The following is a 20,879-nucleotide window of genomic DNA, read 5'->3' as shown; positions in this document are numbered from 1 at the left end:
AGATTAAGAACCTTTGCTTTTGTATGTGTTCCCTAACCTTGCTGATGCTGCCCTGTGTATTTCTTGGTTGATAAATAGAGAAACAGGTTTTGTGCCATTAGAGGATCATAACAGAGTGTCTGCCACATTGTAAATGCCTAATAAATGCTCAATCTGGGGCAGCTAGGTGGCTCAGTGGATAGAGAATCATCCCTGAAGTCAGGAGGACCTAAGTTCAAATCTGATCTCAGACACTTAACACTTCTGGTTGTGTGACTGTGCAAGTCACTTAACCCAACTCCCTTGGCAAATAAACAAACAAACAAATGAATAAATGCTCAATCTAAGACATACTGGTGCATTGTTGGTGGACCTGTGAATCAGTTGAACCATTTTGGAAAGCAATTTAGAATTATGCAAATAAAGTGACTACAATAGCCATACCCTGTGACCTAACAATCCCAATACTAAGCTTATATCCCAGGAAAGACACTGATAAGATTTCCCTTGCCAAAATAGCAGCCCTTTTTGTGGTAGCAAAGAACTAGAAACAAAGCAGATGGCTTTTGATTGGAGAATGGCTATACAAACTAGCACAGGAACATAGCAGAATATTATTGTGCTCTATGAAATGCTGACTATGAAGAATACAGTGAAGGAGGGAGACAGAAGAACCGAGTCAGAATATGGTACCTCACACCTATTTGGGGGCTTTTTTAACGCACCAATCAGCTATGATGATTTTTGTCAGCTACTGTTTTTTAATCTTTAAATAATAATAATATCTGTTCTATAGAATGGCTCTCTGGGAGGAGAAATGTACAGAACATAAAAAGGACCTTAATAGAAACTCATTTTTATAAAGCATTTAATACTCATTCATCATCTCTCTGTTTCTGTCTGTCTCTTTCTCTGTGTGTGCAGTTGTTCTCTCTCTCATCTAAAGGCAGAAGGGTCCTCAGAGGCCATTTGTGTCAGTCCCCTCATTCTGCTGAGATTGCTGACAGTCGGGAGTGAATCGCCCAAACCCCCAGTCAGTCCATTGCAGATCCAGAAAAGGAGCCCCCATCTTTGGATTCCAGGCCACCCCTCTCGCCCCTCAGTCCGCGGAAAGTACAACCTACTAAATCCCAAGTTAAACCCTGACACGGTTTTTGCCCAGACTCTCAAAGCCAATTTTTTATCAACCGGAGAAAATTGCTCTAATGCTGCTCTATGCACTATGTCGCCACCTAGCGGCATAATGTAGTTACACAAGTTAAACTTTTTCCACTCTTGTCCCCTTTTCCCCAGAGAAATTTTTAGGTGGCCCCAGGCTTGCAGGTTTATAAAATAAACAAACACATCAAGCATTAATTGGTCATAAATTATAAAGACACATTTAAAAACAATTTAGGTATTATATATAATTTTACCATTTATTTAAAATGAAAGCAAATTTGCTTATTAATGAGATGAATTGTTAGTTTATTTTTACATAAAATTAAATCTTGACAGAATATTTGATATATTTTGCTAATGTAAAATTTACATGACCCCATAGGGGATTATGACCCACAGTTTAAGAAGCTTTGCTAAAGGCCATGTGGTCTATGTCCATATATTTGTGTGTGTGTGTGTGTGTGTGTGTGTGTGTGTCTACAGAAGCCCCCAGGAGTAGTTAAACAGTGAACCCATCCAGGAGGACTTATCTCTTTAATACACTAGCCATATGTGATCCTGGAAAAATTTGTTTCACACCCCAAGTCTGCAGGAAGCTCACTAAAACAAAATATACCATATTATTACTGCTGTTATTCCTCCTTGAGGGCAGGAAATCTTTTGTCTTTACATCCTAGTAAAATGCGTGGAACAAAGAAGGAACTCAGTAAATGCTTGTTGATTGACTGAGATACTGATGGAGGTTCCAGGCTCTGATCTTAGCAGAAAGGAAAGATTGGGGCCCTAGAGATCTCACCACACATTTCCCTCGGAAGGTTTTAAAAGAAAAGGGGGAGAAAAACCAAGGTTCACAGTAGGAAAGCAGATAGATAACCAACAAGAAGGTAGGGAGAAAGAGTAAAGGGAAGAGTAATAGAGTAAAGGGAAGACTAATAGAGTAAAAGGAAGAGTAATAGAGTAAAGGAAAAAGTAATAAGAGTAAAAGGAAGAGTAATAGAGTAAAGGGAAGAATAATAGAGTAAAGAAAAGAGTAATAGAGTAAAAGGAAGAGTAATAGAATAAAGGAAAGAGTAATAGAGTAAAGGGAAGAATAATAGAATAAAAGGAAGAGTAATAGAGTAAAGGAAAGAGTAATAAGAGTAAAGGGAAGAGTAGTAGAGTAAAGGGAAGAGTAATAGAGTAAAGGGAAGAATAATAGAGTAAAAGAAAGAGTAATAGAGTAAAGGAAAGAGTAATAAGAATAAAGGGAAGAGTAATAGAGTAAAGGGAAGAGTAATAGAGTAAAGGGAAGAATAATAGAGTAAAAGGAAGAGTAATAGAGTAAAGGGAAGAGTAATAGAGTAAAGGGAAGAGTAATAGAGTAAAAGGAAGAGTAATAGAGTAAATGAAAGAGTAATAAGAGTAAAGGGAAGAGTAATAGAGTAAAGGGAAGAGTAATAGAGTAAAGGGAAGAATAATAGAGTAAAAGGAAGAGTAATAAATAAAGGAAAGAGTAATAAGAGTAAAGGGAAGAGTAATAGAGTAAAGGAAAGAGTAATAGAAAGATGACAACAGACCAGAAGTGGGGAGGAAGGAGGCTACACATGTAAAATGCATGAGCACATGAGCCCCCACTAGTGAGCTTACCTGTAGTCAGCCTGTAGACATAATTAGTTTAAAGCAAAGATTTAATTATTGTAGCTATAAAACTATATAATATGAAATCTATTTGCTCCCATAAACAACAGGCATACCCTTCCACAAATAAAAATGGCTTCTCGGGACAACTAGGTGGTGCAGTAGATAAGAGTGCCAGCCTGAAGTCAGAAGGACCTGAGTTCAAATCTCAGACACTTAATAAGTCCTAGCTGTGTGACCCTGGGCAAGTTGCTTAACCCCAATTGCCTCAGCAAAAAATAAGTAAATGAATATAAAAGTTGGCTTCTGAGGAGGATTAATCATAGAATATAGTAATGAGAGAATACATGGCCTTCATCTGTGTTCCAAGTCGCTTCTGGAGCGTTCATCTATTACTCTTGGCTATGTGACCTTCCCACTTTCCCCCTCTCTAATCCTATTTGTCCTTGATAATATATTTTTTCTCTGTTCCTTGTCTGAAAATAATATGGGACTGTCCATTCCTACTGACCATATGTGATCTGTACCATTTTGATTCTTCAGAGAAGGTAGCAGTCCCCAATTTGCAGCCGTGTAGCCACACTGGAAGGACTACAATCATGGAATCTAGAACTGAAAGAGATCTTAGATATCATTTAGTTCAATCACCACATACAAAGTTACTTGGTGATTTCATTGCAAAGAAGGAAAAGATGAGCCTGGAGAGAAAGTGTAAGTCTTAACTGAGTGATCCCGGGTGATCTGTTACAAGGATTTATTCAGGTAGATATGATCTAGGATCTGGCCCAACTTTTCTTTGGTGAAATTATAATGTCCACCTCTGGGAAGAGATGATGGTTCAATACAGACAAACTCCAAAAGCTTGCTGATACTTCTGCTCCCCAAATAGGCAGCATGAGTTGGTAATGCTTTTCTCTGTGCGTAGTTGTGACAAGTTTCACACTTGTTGTGACATCTGCAACAATAAAATCCTCTTCTCACCTGCTCTAAAGTTCTTTTTTTTCCCCCTGAGGCAATTGGAGTTAAGTGACTTGCCCAGGGTCACACAGTTAGTTAGTATTAAGTGTCTGAGGGCACTTTGAAATCAGTCCTCCCGACTTCAGGGCTGGTGCGCTACCCACTGTGCCATCTAGCTGCCCTCTAAAGTTCTTTCTTGACCTATCTATCCAAAGTCATGAGATTTTCATGGCTATTAGACAATGTCCAGGGGGGGCTACTGGCATCTCCTGCTTCCTGGCTTTGTGTGGGATCTGGAATTCCAATTGCACAGTTCCAGTGTCAGTCATTGTCTCAGAAGTAAGGCGGCTTCTGCTGTGGGCAATTTAAGAGGTTTGGAATCATCACCTCTCAGTTGTATTTCCACCTGGCTATTAAAATGAGATATTTATAAAGAACTTAGCACATGGTAGGTGCTTAATTAATGTGTATTTCTCTTCTTCCTTCCCACTCCGAGAAACATAGATTGCTCCAACACTTTCTTCCAGTATCACCCATTTTTTTTAAAATTTTCTGGACAAAGTATCTGGATCCACATTAGTCTTAACGTATTTAGAAGTGTCATGTCATCACTAGTCCTAGCCACACTGCTCCTGGTTCACTCTGGGCTCTGCTCCACCTAAACCCTGGCTACTTTGTCCCCACCAGGCTAGCCCCACTTTCTCCGTTGTTTTCCCTCATTAGCTGTAAGCTCCTAAAGAGTGGGCGCCATCTTGCTTTTGTATCCTCAGTCCCGGCCGATCCATCCGTCCATCTATGGAGCCATCCATCATCTGTCTATGACTCTGGCTAGCTAGCTCAAATCGTAATTGGCTAACGCCGCTGCCCACTTCTGGCCAGCAGCATCCGCCATGGTACTGGTCAAAAGAGGTCAACGGATCTCTATCAGTGCATTCTTGGGGGGAGGGGAGGAAGGGAATAAGCATTTTTATAATGTGTAATATGTGCCCAGCACTGTGCTAAGTGCCTTACAAATAGCACATCATTGGAGTTTTACTAGGAGTTTTGCTCTTAAGCTTCTCAGTAATAATGTACCTTAAAGCGAAGATCTCAGACTTGGGGAGGGGATAATGAGACCCTCTGCCAGTCAAGCCTCTGCTAGCAAAGGCAGTGGGCCTCTGGTGATGATTCCTTTCTTGCCACGGGACAGCTCCCAAACCTTCCAGCCTGGCAAATGTTTTGCTCAGGCCTGCGAGAGCCAATACTGCTACATGGGTCAAGAATTGGATTAAGTAGGGCCAGCGAGGGGGTGCAATGGACAGAGCACCAGCCCTGAAGCCAGGAGGACCTGAGTTCTAATCTGGCCTCAGACACTTAACACTTCCTAGCTTGTGTGACCCCGGGCAGGTCACTTAACCCCAATTGCCTCAGGGAAAGGAAAAAAAAAAAAAAAAAAAGATTTCTTGGACATATACAGTTTGAAGGGCTTCTACCTCCCTAGGTCGGTGCTCTCACCTTGTTAGGATGCCGCCTGGACCAAGTATCGAATAGAAGCTCTGCAAAATTGCACTTGTCCGCTGACTGCTCCCAGACCGGCTTCCTCCAGCCAATGGGACACCTCTCCACACGCTCCTACACACACACACACACACACACACACACACACACACACACACACACACACACACACACACACACACACTTCTCTGCAGGGGTGCGCCCGCCAAACGCGCTAACTAGAGCCCATGATTAAATTTTCATTGCGAGCAGCACCTCGGACACCAGTAAGCCGGCAAATCCGGCCTGATTTAAATCAGTCAGCCTGCGAATCATCTCTTGATTTAAATCAGTCAGTCTGCAAATCCCCGCCCGATTTTTTATTGTGTTGATGGCGAAACTCGGTTAAGTGGTGGAGAAAACATTGATAACGCGCTGGAGGTGGCGGGGAGGAGGGAAGGAAAGGGGCGTGGGGAGGAGGGAGCAGCCAGGGGAGCTCTAGGGGGACGGCCCGACTTTTCCCGTGAAACGTTTTCTCTCTCCTCCAGCCCCGGACGCCCCCCGGGAGAAGGTTGCTCCGGGAGAGCAGCAGCGATCGCCGTATCCAGTCCCTAGCACGTAATAGTGGCCGCAACGGACATTTATATTGTGAAGTTTGCACGTTACCAATATGTCATTTGAATCTCGAGACGGCTCTTTGCAGTGGAGACTCTTAGCACCATTTTACAAAAGAGGAAACTGAGACTGAGAAACGAAGTTACTTTTCCAAGGTGAGTTACCCCCCGAGAAACGCGAGGTCTTCGGCCCCGTCCGCTCTCCACGCTGCCTTTGCTTTAATAAACCCTCCCTGGACTCGCGCCCGCCCTAAGTCCGCCGCCCCTCCCTTTCGCGGGCGCCCCAGCTCCCCGAGGCCCGCGGCTTTGGAAGCAGACGCCCGGGCGACGAGATACTTTGTAGCGCTGGAAGTCCTCCCGAGCCCCGGAGGGAGGAGGAGGGCCCGAGAAAGCGCGGGGAGCTCCCGGGGCGGCAGCCGCGCCCCGCCTCCCGGGGAAGCAGCGGCAGGAAAGGCCACCCGGGCCCCGGTGACCGCCGGGACCCTCCTGGGGCAGAGGCGGGCTCTTCGGAGGAAGCGCCCTCCCTCCTTTCTTAAAGCGACACTGACACGAAGCTCCCAAACCTCCGAAAGGGAGAGAGGAAGCTGGCTCGGTTTCGGGACCGAAAGGATTAAAAGCGGATTGCCCGGAGAGAGAAGAAGCCGCCGGAGTCCGAGCTGGGCCGGGCGAGAGCCAGGTTGGTCCTTTAGAGTGGCCGCAGGGAAGGCGCGGAGGGGCCACGTGGGGGACTTTCCTTGCCTGGGGTCGAGGGGCGGGAGGGCTCCTTTGCTCCTTTTTAGCTCGGGCTTGACTTGTTGCCATGCGCTCTGGGCTAGGGCTTGGACGGAGCCAGGGCTCGGGTGGAGAAAGAATCCTCCCTGGAGTTGGGGAGCCTGGAGGGACGTGTGGGGGTGCACGTGGGTCTGTAATGGAACGTGTGTGTACATGTACGCAAACTCATGTTTGGATAATCCGGTCGGGGCCTGTTCTGGAGAGTGACCGGAGCGACTCGGTGCCATTTTTTGTAGCTTTACAAATGTACAAAGTCTTTTCTCCCGTAAGTTTTGCGGCGGGTAGCGCCCGGGGGAACTCCGCGAGGAGAAAAAAGAAACGGAGTTTTGTCAAAGGTCAGCCACAGGAAGTGGCTGTTCTGGACTCCAGGAGGTAAACCCCGGCCTTATGCCTTTGGACCCCGGGCTCTCCCGGAGTGACCCAGCATTTGTCTCGGCTCTCCACCAAACCCAGACCTAACGGGACGGAACTGGGTTCGAATTCCACCTTTAACACGTACTCTAGGACCTCGGACGGAGAGTTTGTGGAGTCTTGGAAAGGGATGAAGTCCAAGTTCATTTGATAGAGGAGAAAACGGGCCCAGTGAAGTTGGTTACCCTGAGCAAGGTCACACAGGTAACAGGCACCAGAGGCGACATTGAAGCCACACAAGTAGCTTAGTCTCCCCTATTTTACCTTCGAGTTGAGGATGGAAACAGCCCCCCCCTCCCTGGGTACTTAATGACCTAACGGTCGGAAGGTGCTTTGCAGGCCCGGAAGGGCAACGCTCCTCATCATTAACTGCGCTTTGGAACAGGCCACTTGCCCTATTTTGAGCCTCGGTTTCCTCCTCTGCGAAGCGAAGATGCTGGATTTCATTCGGGCGCCGAGCCTTGATTAAGCGCCTGGGCTTGGCGTGGGCTTGAGAAATAGAGCAGAGTTGAATTCCCAGACCCAGGGACCTGCCGGATGAGGAAATGCCCGTCGGCCGGGACAGGGATAACGGGCCGGACCTGGCATTTCTGGGCACGAGCTGCTCCCGGAGGAGGAAGCTTCCTTTCCCACTGCAGAGTCCTGGAAAGGCCCCAAACCAGAAATGAAAGCAGGCTGCTACAACAGGCAGGAGACGGACGTTGCCCGAGAAATCCGCCGAGCCGCTTTCGGTTTGGGATTCCGTGACCCTGTGACCTTGGGAAGCCCTTTTCTCTCGGATCTCGCTTTCCCGGTACGGGAAGAGAGGAGACCGGACCCCCAACTCCAGATGATAGCCTCTATCGCCGCGCCGCGCCTCTCCGGAAAGGATCGTGTTCTCCGGGCTTTCCAGCCCTCCGGGTGATGCTCCGCCCCTTCAAGGAGGCCGCCGCGGTTCTCAGATCCCTCTCCCGGCGCTCCTTTCCGCACCCCTCGTCGGTGGTAGCGAAAACCCGGCGCGGAGGCTGCGGGGGCGTGGTGGCGCATGCGCCCTGCGCGCCGCGGCCTCCGCTCCCTGGCTGGTTCCCCGGCGGCGGTGGCGGCTGCGGCGGGTCCGTGTCGAGAGGTTCGGCTGCAGGCTCTGGGCTCCGGGCTCCGGGCTCCGGGCTCCGGGCGAGACTCGGGCCGGGCTCGGCGGCCTCCGCGCGACCAGGTGAGCGTGGGGCGGAAGGAGGGACGGAAGGTCACGGGGCCGCGCCGGGCCGGCCCCTCCCCGTCCGCGGGCCTGGGACCCCGCACCGGGCTCCCCTCCGGTTTGGGCCTCCGAACCTCGGCCCCGCAGCACGAACGGGCCCTGCAGCCCCGGCGCCCCGGGGAAACCGAGGCCGAGCTCGCGGGGCCGCCCAAGGTCACGGGCTCGGCGCGGGGGAGGGGAGGAGAGTGGGGGTGCTCGGCCCCCAGCGCGAGGCCTCGTGGGCCCCCTTGCTGCAGCCGGGGAGATTGAGGTCCTCCCTCTCCGAACCCCCCTGGGATCTTGAAAGGACCCGGGGCCAGTCTCCCACGTCACTGCTGAGGAAACTGAGGAAGGGGAGAGGGATGGCAGGCTCCCGGCAGCCTGGGGGGGGGGGGGGCAGGATTCCCCTCCTCCCCATCCTTCCCGAATCCGCCGAGAGCCTCGTGTCCGGCGCCTGGGCACACAGCAGGTGCTTAATAAGTGCTTGCCTGAGGTGGAAGGCAGGGGAGCAGGAGGGGGCGCCCGGTGGTTAGAGAGGACCCCTGCCAGGGCCCCGCGGGGAAAGCCCCCTGCCAGCCGCGGCCTCTTAGACCCGGAGCTTGCTTCCAGGTCAGTGGTTCTCGGCGCTCCCGGCCCAGCCCCCATCCGCAGCTCTAGTGAGGATGCTTGACCACATGATGGTATTGATTACATGTGACAGCTTTTCAAAGCCCAGGATCCCAAAGATGCTGGGAATGAATCATCCAAGGCCCGAAGTGACAGAAGCCAAGGGGCCTCCCCCCTCCCCCCAAGTAAATGTCTGGTCCAGGCCCCTCCCAAAGGGTCCCATCCCCATGTGACAGAGGGGGCCAGCGGCCGGGCCAGCCTCGCTCGGAAGGGCTTCCAGGCTCAGGCAGTTTGGTGTCTGCTGGGCCAGCCCCCTCAGCTTGCTGCTCCTTCATCTGTGTAATGGGAGTGCTGGCCACAGGGTAGCCATCCCTGCCTGGAGGGAGAAGGGGGAGCTGTCCTCTACCCAGAAGAACATGCAGAAAATAAGATGGTTCCAAGTTAGTTTTTTGGGGGAAGAGGCAGTAATGCTCCGGGAGATTTGGATGAGTGGAGGGGGGAGCGGTGGGGGCCACTCCAAAGGGGAGAACGGAGGGGGCGTCTGCCTGGATACGTGCTCGTGCAGCTTCCTTCCGAGAGCCTGGCCCACTTTTCACTTGGCTTTCCGTGGGAGCTGTTCTCAGGATTCGTGAATGCTTGGGGAGGGAGGATTCGTGGGGTGACCTGGGGAGCCTCAGAACAGCTTCTCCTGAGACTTGTGCCCCCAAAATCCACGGCCCCTGCTCGGATTCTGAAGGCCGAAGGTCCGAGCTGGGCTGAAAGGAGCCCAAGTATCGAAGGATTTCACGTCCCTAGAAGGTTGTACTAGATCTTCCTTTGCCCCCAAATAACCTCATGGGCCCTCAAGACGGGAAGGATCCCTCCCCCCGCCCCCGGCCCGCTGCCCATGAACCGAGGAGGGAGGCGGCTTCCAGAGGATCTCTGACTCCCGAGGGCCAAGAAAGAGAAAGGCTTTGTCTTCAGAAGGCGTCCGGGGTCCAGATGTGCATCCTGGTTCTCTGGGCCACGAGGAGTCACCTCCTGATGGTCAGCCGGCTTGGAGCGCCTTCCTCTGTGGGTGCCCTGGCCAGCTCCTCCTGGGACAGCTTGCCCAAGGTCATGGCATGTGTGGCTGGAAAGTGCAGGAGCCAGGGCTGAGGCAGGGCCTCCCTCGGCCCATGTTTGCCAAGGCCTGGAGGCCAGAATGAGAGGGGCCTTTGGGCTAGAGCCGGAGGGAGCACGTCCAGGCTGCCCTGCCCGGCCAGGCCGGCCCTCTCCACACCACTGATGGGCCTTTGGGCTAGAGCCGGAGGGAGCACGTCCAGGCTGCCCTGCCGGGCCAGGCCGGCCCTCTCCACACCACCGATGGGCCTTTGGGCTAGAGCCGGAGGGAGCACATCCAGGCTGCCCTGCCCGGCCAGGCCAGCCCTCCCCACGCTGCCACCACGTCTGGCCCGCCCGGGAGGCCTCGGCTCCCGGGCCCTCAGAACGGCTCCTCTCCAGGAGGGCAGAAGCTGTCCTGGGGCTCAGCCCCTCCGGAAGTGCTCTCTTACGTGGAGCTGCAGCCCAGTGTCCCGCGCCAAGCCACATGGGGACGAGCCGGCTCCGGGGCCGGGCGACCATCGACTGCGGCACAGACGTGGGCAGGAGACCGAGATCTTTGCTCCGCCTCCCCCCTGCACTGCCCACTTCTTGGAGACAGGAGCCGGCGAGCCCCCCTTTGTGTCCCCGAGGATCTCGGGTCCTTGCCCGGAGTCAGGGCATCAGATCTGGAAGTGCCAGAGGGAGACCAGACGCTCCATTGCCCGCTTTTGAAAGAGCATCTGTCAAGTGATTTCCAAGTGACGTGACCTCGAGGTAGAGCCAGTAACGCGGGGAGAGGCCGCCTGCGTCGCCATTTGGAGTTTCCGAAGGAGTGGCCGAGGACGCAGGTACAGAGGGAGCCGAGCTCCCAGGGCCTGCCCGGGCCCCTTCCTCGTGCAGATACCGGGTGGGACCCGGAGACCGAGGGGTTCCTGGTGTGGGGCTGGAGCTCTTTCTGCCCCAGGGAAAAGCCCGATAACAGAGGTTTCCGAGAGCTGTAAAAGCAGCCATCTGTGCCGTCCTTCCCGATGGCCTTTAAGGGGGTGCCGATTGCTCACCGCCTCAGCAGATTCCCAGCGTTCTCGGGGAGTCTGAGCACAGCATCTCGCCATTGTCACCTTGTTCCTGGAAAAAGTTCTAGGCCAGGTGCTGGAGGTTCCTGAGCCCCGGCCGAGGAGCGTAACTTTCCTTGGTTGGGGGGGGCTCTCACACTGCATTTTGGGGCGGTTATAGATGGGCGGCTGCCTCAGCCCACCCCTTTATTCCCCTCAGTCTGCTGCCAAGTCATTATTGACATAGAGCTGCTTAAGAAAGAAATGGGCTCATGTACAGAATTTAAAGATGTGCCTTTTTTCCTTGATTTGCCAAGAGGACCGGAGCTAGATGTTGAAGTATAGAATGGTTGTGGAACTTGTTTGGAAACAGAAGGTCATTGTTTAGAAGTTGGCGAATAGGACGCGCTTTAGAATGAAATTCAAGCATTTTCCCACTTAGATTAGCGTATCAGTGTCACATTTAAAATTTGGAACCCATTTTCTCAGAAAAACAGTATTTTGAGTAACGACAACTAGATTTTTCTCATAGTTCACAAATCTTTGGGGGGAGATGGGAGGAAGAAAGCATTTATGTAGTACCTCCTGTGTGCCCGGCACTGTTCGAAGGGCTTTATGTCCTGTCCTCACAGCTGTAGGAAATGAGCCGTTCTGAGCTGTGTCTAAGGAAACTGAGGTAGGCAGACTAAATGTCCAGGGTCACGGGGCTCGGAAGTGTCGGAGGTTGTGGTGAAATGTGGCTCTTCCGAATCCTGGTCCCAGTGCTCTATCCACGGGGCCACCCGGCAGTTTGTGAACTGGGCAGGGCCAGGACTTTGTGAAGCAAAAGGAACGGAAGGGGCTTTTCGAGTTTAAAGCATAGCCTGGGGGGAAGCCCTAAGAGTGCTGCCCGTCGCTTGGCGTTTGGCGCTGGGCCCGATTGCTCCTTCCCACCGGTGTCTGCAAGCCTGCAGTCCCCAGTGCCTCGGGCCTGTGCTGCAAGTGGGTTGGCTGCCCAATAAAACTCGGCCCATCGGGGCTTTTCTCAGCAAATAGAAACGGGTTTGGGCTCGTCTGTGGTCCTTAAAGAAGATCTATTTTTGCTTCAGAAGAGGAGCTTAGGGGGAATCCGATCCAAGCAGGAAGATGGCGGCCTGGTGTTGGTGGCTCAGTTGGGTCATGGATAGCATGTGCCCTTTGCAGAGTGAGAGCAGGAAGCAGTGGGGGCCCTGGAGAGGCCGGGCCAGGGAGAGCTCGGTCACAGGCAACACTCGGTCACCGCCCACCGATCCCCAGTTGGTCCAGGCCCCCTGGTCAGGCCTATTGTGTGACTTCAAAAGGGCTCCAGAAGCAGTAGCTGCGGCTTTCTCTTCTCCCAGTCATGGACAAACCCCTCTTAGGGATCCCCCCACTCCAAGGGTCTCCCCTTTCCTCCTTCATCCCCATCCCTCTCCGGGATCTCCCCTTTCCTCCTTCATCCCCATCCCTCTCTGGGATCTCAGCGGCCACATCCAGCACCTTTTCCTTGGGCCTCAGCATCCCACACTGCTCCGGACTTGGCTGCCTGCCCTCTGAGCCTGGGGTTCGTCAGCCCGTGGGCCGGCCTCCTTGGCTCTCTCCCAAGGTGCCCATGAGCTCGGATGGGCAGACATCCCTCCCCTTGGTTCTTCTCCCTCTCCTCCAGCTATTGAAGGGCTTTCTGAGGGGAGGTCCTGGCTTGCCCCATCTTGGGCCCAGCTGCCCAGGGAGCCCTCGGCTCATCTGTCTCCTCACAGACAGGGGCCACCCAGGTTGATTCCTCAGCCTGGAATGTGGCCCCGGCCCCCCAGGGGCTGATGGAGAACGCTGGAGTGGCTGAGGCCCATCTGCTTCTCTGTAAGTCAGAGGGCAGCCTGGACTGCCTCTGGGAACCCCCCCTCCTTCCCTTCTGCCTACGGTGGGGGCGACAGTGCCCCAGCCTCCCTGCACCCCCCGTGGGTCCCCTTCATCCTGCTCCCTTGTGGCAGGTCTTCCCCCAGCAGGGGGCTCCTGTCCCTGTGGATGTTGGGCCAGTTTTGGGGAGGCTTCTTTGTCTCCACTTCTTAGTGCCCCCGTTACATCAGTAAAGCTGAGTGGGATGCACGAATTCCCTGATGACGGCGAGCTTTCCTCCAACAAAGACAGACTTCAGAGCCTCGGACCCTCTCTGGCGGCCCCACCGGGGCGAATGGCGGCCACGCCGTCTGGCAGCTGAGTGCGCAGTGGGTGAAAGGCACGGTGCAGCTTCAGAGCCAGTGTGTCCTGAGCTGTGCAGTTTGGGGTGGGCCCGGAGCGAAGGAAGGACCTTGTAACATCTGGACTCTGCCCGCAGCCCGACCAGTCTCTCCCTGCGAGCTGCACCACGCCCTTTCTTACCCAGGAGAGGGCTCCTTTTATCTCCAGCCCAGCCCCTCAGCCCTCCTGCCTCCCACCCTGCAGCCCATTTGATAACACGGCCTCCATGACCTTGCAGTCCTTCGCCAGGACTTCCCCACTGACCCTGGGCCCTTCCCCTGCTGTCTCGAGGCTCCTCCCTCCCCTTTTCTGTCCTCTCTCCCATACGGGGCCTTTCCCATGAGCCATGAGACCTATTTGACTCCCATGTGCCCTGTATGGATCCTGTATGTGTGGTGTGTGTGCTGTTGGGAGAGGGCCTCTGGTGTTCCCCGGGTGCCGCTTGACAAATGGCTGCTGCCCGGCCTCCTTGTGTTCCTCCGTTGTCTCGGTGGGCCTGGAATCCAGGCGCCTCCCATCCTCGGGTTCCTCCCATCCTCGGGTTCCCACCTGCTGCTGCCCGAGGCGTGGGAGCCACCCTCTCTGCCCCAGGAGACCCTCTGCTTCCTTCCCTCTGGTGCGCTGTGCCTAGAGCTGGTGAGACCAGAGTTCTCAGACGCCCACTGGATGATCCTGCGCCGGTCACTTCCCCTCTGTCTGCTTCAGCTTCTCTGTGTGTTATTTGGGGGTAATCACAGCCCCCACCCCACACGATTGATGTTAGGATCAAACAGGATGATGGCAAAGTGCTTTTCAGTCATTTTTCAGTCACGTCTGTGTGACCCCCTTTGGGGTTTCTTGGTAAAGACACCAGCAGATTTGGCTTTTTCCTTCCCCAGCTCATTTGACTGATGAGGAAACTGAGGCAAACGGGGTCACACAGCTGGTCGTGTTGGGGCCAGGTTCTAGCTCTCTGTCCACTGAGCCACCTCACTACCCCGTAAAGTAGCAAACCACGAAACACTTCGTAAAGGTGGCTGGGTGTGAGGTGGGCCTCAGGACTGCTTTCTGTGGCTGATGGCTTCCAGTCCCTGTGAGAACTGCTTCTTTCTATCCTTTGGCTGCTCAAGTCATTCTCTAAATTGATAGGCCTTTATGCTTTAACATAATTAGCCATTTACAAACCAATTTAAGGAACAGTGAATTTGGGGCCAGAATAAAAATCACGGCTCGTTTCAGCACTGGCCAAAACCAGACTGAGCTGTTGGCCGTGTGGATGTTAATGAGGTGACGTTTTCTCCGTTTGTTTTCAGGTTAATAATCAAGATGGTGCATGCTGAAGCCTTTTCTCGTCCCCTGAGTCGGAATGAAGTTGTTGGTTTAATTTTCCGCTTGACGATATTTGGTGCCGTAACATATTTTACCATAAAGTGGATGGTAGACGCAATTGATCCAACCAGGAAGCAAAAAGTCGAAGCTCAGAAACAGGTGAGGAATATAAATATCAGACAGACTGTCTCCATTGTGTTTAAAACAGATTCTGCATCACCACGTGCCGGCCGTGACTCAGAGCCATTGGGTTCCATTTGATAGTCTCCTTAATTTCTTTTTAAAAGTTTTTATTGTTGCCCCTCCCTATCTCCATTCCTCCACCCAGGGGAAAGGTATTCTGGGTACCATATTGAAACGGCCCGTAAACCAGGCCGGATCCGCAGTCCTGGTTCTCCCCTGCACAGGACACAGCCCCCTTCCTCCCTTTTCACTGCATTCGCTCGTGTTTTCCTGGTTTTCTTACCTTGCTCCGCCCCAGGTTATGCAAGTCTCCTCATGCTTCTCCGAATTCAGCAGGGGAATCATTTCTTACCTTGCAGCAATTTTCTGTTACGTGCGTGGGCCACAATCTATTTATTCCCCAGTTGATGGACACCTTCTTTGTTTCCAATTCATCGCCATCACAAGAAGTTAGAAATATTTTCCGGAGCCTTTCTTTGTGTCTTTGACATCATTTGTGCCTCCTCCTGGGATCTTCGGGGTAGAGATTATGGATCTTTGTTCACCTTCTAAAAAGCGTAGTTCCAGTTTGATTTCTAGAATGATTATTGGCCATTCCTTCGTCAATCATTCACAGTTCCTCCCACAGTACGTTGTAGTGGTATTTTCTGTCACCCTTCCAATACTCACTTCTTCCTTTCTTCCTCCTTCCCAACACACCTTCCTTCCCTAAAACCTTAGAGTTGTTTGGATTTGCATTTCTCTTCTTGGTGAATTGAGGCAATCTTTGCTAGGAATTTGCAGTCCCTCCTTTGAGAAGTGTTACTGGTTTTTAACCACTTAGCCATTGACCAGTGACTCAGTCCAAAATGTCTCTCTTAATTCCCTATAAGGAAACAGTGATTATGCAGAATTCTGGGTTTCTGGGTCTCTTCTTGATAGATCTGAATTGATTTTGTTCATGCAAAATGCTTTTTAGTGCCGTATAATGAAAATAATCATTTTTATCTTTGTTTTAATTCTTTATATTTTATTTTCATTTTTTTATATTTTGTTTCATCTTCCACTGAAAAGTCAGAGAGCTTGGTTGTTCTCAAGGAAGAAAAAAGATGAAGTATAAAGCAGGATTCTGATTAGGCTGCTCTTCCCAGTGGGCCTTGAGGGGATTTCTTTAAGAGATTGGACAGCCAGCTTATCTTAGTCAATATTGCTCATATTTAAATCGCTCTTACGTTGGATGTAATTGAATTTGAAAATCTTAGTTTGCAGTTCTCTGGCCGATTTTTGGTCACAAACAATAAAGCTGGTTTTGTGTTGTAGCTTTAATGTAACTGTAGTGAAGAGGGATTTTTAAGCTGGGAAGTGTGGGGAAGGGGTGTCCATGAACTTGCATGTGAAATTTGGCCTTTTCTCAGTTACTTGAAATTCTAAGAAGGATCAGTAAGCTTCAGCTAATAACCAAGAGTCCATCCATTCTTTTTTAATTTAATATTTTTCTTCCTAATTACATGTAAAAACCACTTTAATATTATTTATTCAGATTTTGAGTTCCATATTCCTGACACACACACATACACCCTGCCGCCCTAGGTAGGGGATGGCCATGGGGGGAGGGCTGATTGGAGGGCCTCCGGAAGTAGGGGGAGCGAGGAGTGCCATTTGGGTGGAAGGTGGGTGCCCTCCTCCCTGAGACCCAGTCCTGCCATCCACAGTGGCCACAACCAGGCAGAGGGTAACCCTTCAGAGAGTTGGGGGCTGTCTCCCCCAAGCGTGGAAAGACTCCCCCCAGTAGACTGAGTTGGGGAGGACCAAGGTGCTGTACTTAGAGTTCAGTCCAACACCAAGGACGCCAAGCTTGGCTGTCGCATCTCAAGCTGTCGCCGTTCGATCTGACTTTGGTTCTCACCAAGGAAGAGAGAATGATGACTTTGTCTCATTGAAATCCAGCTATTGAGCAAATCACCGTGTCCCCCCCGATGGTGACAGGGGTCCCAGAGGCAGAAGGGAGGAGAGAGAGCTTCCGGCGGGCCCATCGGCCAGTGCAAAGGCAGGAGATGGAGGATTTCATCCCCTGTGGGGAATTGTCCCTGAGTGGTTGGCAAGCTTGGGGAGGGGAGTTTAGTGGGAGAAAGCAGGCTGTGTGGGAGCATTGCTGTCCATGTAGCCCCTCTCTGCGCTTTCCCTATCAGACACAGATGGGGGAATAACAGGACGTGTGGACTTGTGTCCCTCAGGCCATGTTCATTTTTCCTCCTCCTAGGCTCGCTCTCCACTATAGTGTAGGCTCCCTGAGGCACGCACACCATTTCATTTTTGGCTGCCTGGCCCTTAGCACCTAATGCTTAATAAATGTTCTTGATTGAGGCATTAGCCTGATTCTATAGGACGGCCCGGGGAAGAGACCAATCCAGTTGTCCTTACAAGGATTTGTGCCCTTGGGTTTGCTGGTCTGTTTCACCTGGTGCCCTTTTTTGTTCATCCTCAGGTATTTGAGCCTCTTTTAAGCTTCATCTTTTTCCATCACTTTCATCGTCAGGTACCTGGGTCTATTTTGAGCTTCCTCTTCATCCCTTTCCTCCTCAGATACTTTAGTCTATTTTAAACTTCCTCTTTTTTCATCCTCAAGTACCTGAGTGTTTTAAACTTCCTCCTTTTCCATCCCTTTCCTCCTCAGGTACCTCAGTCTATTTTAAGCTTCCTCTTCATCCCTTTCCTCCTCAGGTACCTGATCTTTTAAATTTCCTAGACGGGTGAGAAGGCAGAGCAAGACTAGGCTGAAATAGCGACCCTCTGTATTAACCTTTTTCCTGTCCTGGGGCTCACCAGGGAGAGTGAGGGAAAGGGCCTGAGGAAGCCGCCAGAGGTGCCTGCCGGCTCTTTACGGATTTCTAGACTGACTTAAAAGAAATTCCAGACTTATTTAAGAGAAAAATGGAAGGAGATCACTTAATGTCCAAACTTTCCTTTTCTTCTAGGCAGAAAAACTAATGAAGCAAATTGGAGTGAAAAATGTAAAGCTTTCCGAGTATGAAATGAGCATCGCCGCCCACCTGGTGGACCCGCTTAACATGCACGTAAGCGCCTCTTGTTTCATTCCAGCACCTCCCTTGACTTAGAATAGTGAGAAATTTCCAAAAGAGTTTGTAAGGGAAGTGTCTGAGGTGAACCACACCATGAGGAACTCTGGGGGTTCTTGTTCCTTTTTAGAGAGGGCGGCTCCTTGTTTGAGTTGGAGCGAGTTCACATGTTCTAGGACTAATACATTTTAAATGTAGCTTGATAAAGTGTCCCCAAGAACAGCCGCCCGCAGAGCTTCCAGCCCGGGTTTGAATTCACTTAGATAAGCTCGGGAGAGCCCCTTGCCGAGTTCCCTGCGATTGGCACATTGTCTGATCGGAGGCAAGAAGGGTCCTCCGACAGAGCCTGTGCCCCCAGAATTGGAGCCAGCCTCCCGGCGCCTCCTTCGTTCGCCATCTCTGTGTGCTCCCCCCGGACAGAACGTTAGCCGCACGATAGGAGTATTAACTGTTCTGAAGTTGCCTGGAGTTGGGTAACTAGATTTTGGCTGTAATTGTAGGGGCAGATTCTGCCATCAAAGTGCCCTTCAGGTTCTGCCCAGGCCTTCCCTAGTCTGTGACTTTGTTTAACAGTCCCCCACCTCGCTCTCCCCAAATCCCGAAGCATCCTCGTTAGTTCGTGTGGACCAAGATAAATGGAGGTCCAGGAGGCTGTTCTGTAAGGGGCACTTCTAAAATGCTCGGCTCTGCCTTTTTCAGGGTATTTAATTAGGCAAAGACTCCTGGTTCGGAGCTCCTTTGAGGCGGGGTTGCCTCGGCACCCACTTGATGCTCTCGTGACTTGCTGTTGTCCCCCGGGAGCCAGACTTGGCAGCCTTTCCGGGCCTGGGCCCCCAGAGTTTATTCTTCTCTGATAAATCTTTGGCGATGCCGGGGTTGTCTGGGAAACAGGAAGAGGCACAGAATGGGATGTCAGTGGAGGCCCAGGGCCGCGTGCCCTCTCAGGGCAGGCAGCTAGAGTGGCCTCTGGTGCTGTGGTCCAGGTGCCACGTGGCCACAGCAGCTTCGGTCACGCCGGTCCCGACTGCACCTGCCTTCCAGGGATGAGGAACAGCTCGTCCCCCTGTGAAAAAGAGAAATCTCAGTTCTGTTTTGTCCCCTTCCGCTGCTGCCGGGAGTGGCCATTGTGGGTGGGAGCGGGGCGGAGGAGGCTGGGGGTCAGCCAGCTTCTGGCTGTGGGAGCCTCCTCCAGACAAGTGGCTCGTCCCGGAGGAACCGAAGCCCCCTGGACGTCGCCTCCCTAAAGTCTCTAAACAAAATCGGGAAACGTCACAGCTCGGGAGGAGGCTCGTTGTGGGGCCCCGGGCCAGTCTGTGAGGAGCGCCAGCAGAAGGGCCGTGGCACCGAGAAGGTCACTGAGGAGCTAGACTGGTCACATCAGGGCCGGCATGGGCTGGGGAGGAGGGGGTGATGCGGGCAGAGGGATGGTGCGGGCAGGCAGACAGCACAGGCAGGGGGATGGCATGGACAGAGGGAGGACGCCGTGGGCAGATGGATGCCATAGCCGGCACTCCCACCACCTTCGGAAGGCAAGCTGGGAGGTGCTGGGGACGGTGAGCCCTGACGAGCAGGGAAGAGCAGCTGAAGGAGGATGACCTGGGACAGATGGGGGTCACTCATGGTTGCCGTGTGCAGTCAGACTACCACTGGTGGGAGCCGAGACCCAGGACTCAGGGCCAGTGTGAAAGAAAGCCCAAGACGAGGGGCTGCCGGGGGCCCGGGCCCAGGTGAGCCTTTTCTTCAGGCATTTTCACTATCAACCAGTTTCTGTAACAAGGAGGCCCAAAGAGGCCAGAAACCACCTGAGCCAGCAAATACTTGCTGACTTTTCCAAAAGAAGAAGGCAGCCCCTGGAGACCCTAGGAGACCCTCGGAGAGACCATAAATCTGTCTGTAAAACTCTGGGTGACTGAGGACACCGTGTGCCCCTTAAAGAGCTGAGAAACTGGGAAGTGACCCTCTTGGGGGATGAGACAAGGAAGAGACGAATGAAGAAAATGGGGGAGGATTTCTGCGAGAAGCCCCGTTCTCAGTGTGACCGGAGTCGCCACATTTGGGACCTGGTATTTCCCAGTGTGCTTGGGGAATTAGGGTTGTGAAGATGAGAAGGGGTGGGCCCAACCCCCCTCATAATAGCGGAAAGCCTTTCCACAGGGCTGGAGCTGACATCCTTCTGCGGGCATTCTGAGAGGGGAGAAAGCCACACAGATTTGTACCACACGTACCTTAATGACCTCAGAACTTCAAGAAAGTGTAACTGGTGCCCCCCGGCTCCCCGCCCTGAGCTTTGTCATCTTTGCACTGTCTGCCCATGTCAAGGACATCCTTGAAAGCTTGAGGAGGGGGGACAGACGGGCAGCCACTGGCTCAGTCACGGTGGGGGCGCTGAGCCTGACTCCCTGGGGCGCGGTTCTGCCTTCAAGTTCTTGTGAATCCAGACCTTATGATTGGTCCTTCGTTCTCAGAGGGCCGGGACATCAGGAGGTGGTGCCGGACGTGGAGTGGATCGGATTGGAGTGAGCGAGGGCGGAACCTTGGAAGGGCCCGAAAGCTGGCCCAGAGAGAGGGGGGCTTCACCAATAAGTCCGATCACGAATGCACCGTGCTGGGCCGAGTCCTGAGGGAAGCACGGCTCCCTTTCAGGGGCTCCTGTTTGTGGGTGACGTTGTGTCGGCCCCAGAATAGCCCAGAGTAGATGAGGGGCATGTGGTCCAGTGGAGAGGCTGGGCCGGAAGGCGCCAAGTCCCCGGGTTAATCCTGCCTCAGATACTTACTGGTTTCACTTCTCTCAAACTAAGTTTACTCATCTGTGAAATAGAGAAAAAGAAATCTCTGCCGCCTCTAGGAGAGGGTGATCGGGAGATCCAAGTACGTTCTGTGTAAAGCACTTTACAGATTTTAGAGTTTATGTAGATGATTTACAAAATGAAATTCATTCTCAGAAGAGTTTGGTCTAACTATCCACACAGGGCAGACCAAGTGGATGGAGAACTCCTTTGTCTCACCCGTGCCACACATTGGGATGGACGCTTCCTATTGCCGCTCCATTGGTACATCCGTCGTGTACCGGCACTGGATGAAAAATGAGCTGGGCCCAGAGCCGAACAGGATCCAACAGGAGGAGGAAGAAGGCTGGACTTCCCTCTAGGAAACTGTCTTTTGCTTTAGCGATCCCAAGCTT

The 20,879-nt window shown here is 52.3% G+C and overlaps 1 protein-coding gene across 3 annotated transcripts in view; it reads left to right on the top strand.

The window, feature by feature from the left end:
• ATAD1 (ATPase family AAA domain containing 1) overlaps positions 1–20,879 on the top strand; it is a 49,239-nt gene that overhangs the window by 8,345 nt on the left and 20,015 nt on the right. The window contains exons 4-6 of one of the 3 annotated variants that reach the window (XM_051982648.1): positions 5,739–5,960; positions 14,444–14,618; positions 17,597–17,695. In XM_051982648.1, the coding sequence (XP_051838608.1) occupies positions 14,457–14,618; positions 17,597–17,695 (261 nt within the window). In that variant the 5' untranslated portion in view covers positions 5,739–5,960; positions 14,444–14,456. Of the gene's footprint in view, positions 1–5,738; positions 5,961–6,355; positions 6,481–8,045; positions 8,179–14,443; positions 14,619–17,596; positions 17,696–20,879 lie in introns of those variants that run through there. The other 2 variants (XM_051982649.1, XM_051982650.1) reach the window with 2 other exon arrangements.

Source organism: Antechinus flavipes, chromosome 2 (genome assembly GCF_016432865.1).
Source record: "Antechinus flavipes isolate AdamAnt ecotype Samford, QLD, Australia chromosome 2, AdamAnt_v2, whole genome shotgun sequence".
In the NCBI taxonomy this organism is placed as follows: Eukaryota; Metazoa; Chordata; class Mammalia; order Dasyuromorphia; family Dasyuridae; genus Antechinus; species Antechinus flavipes.
The sequence above is the reverse complement of the archived record's forward strand: the minus strand, read 5'-3'. Positions and strand labels throughout refer to the sequence as shown.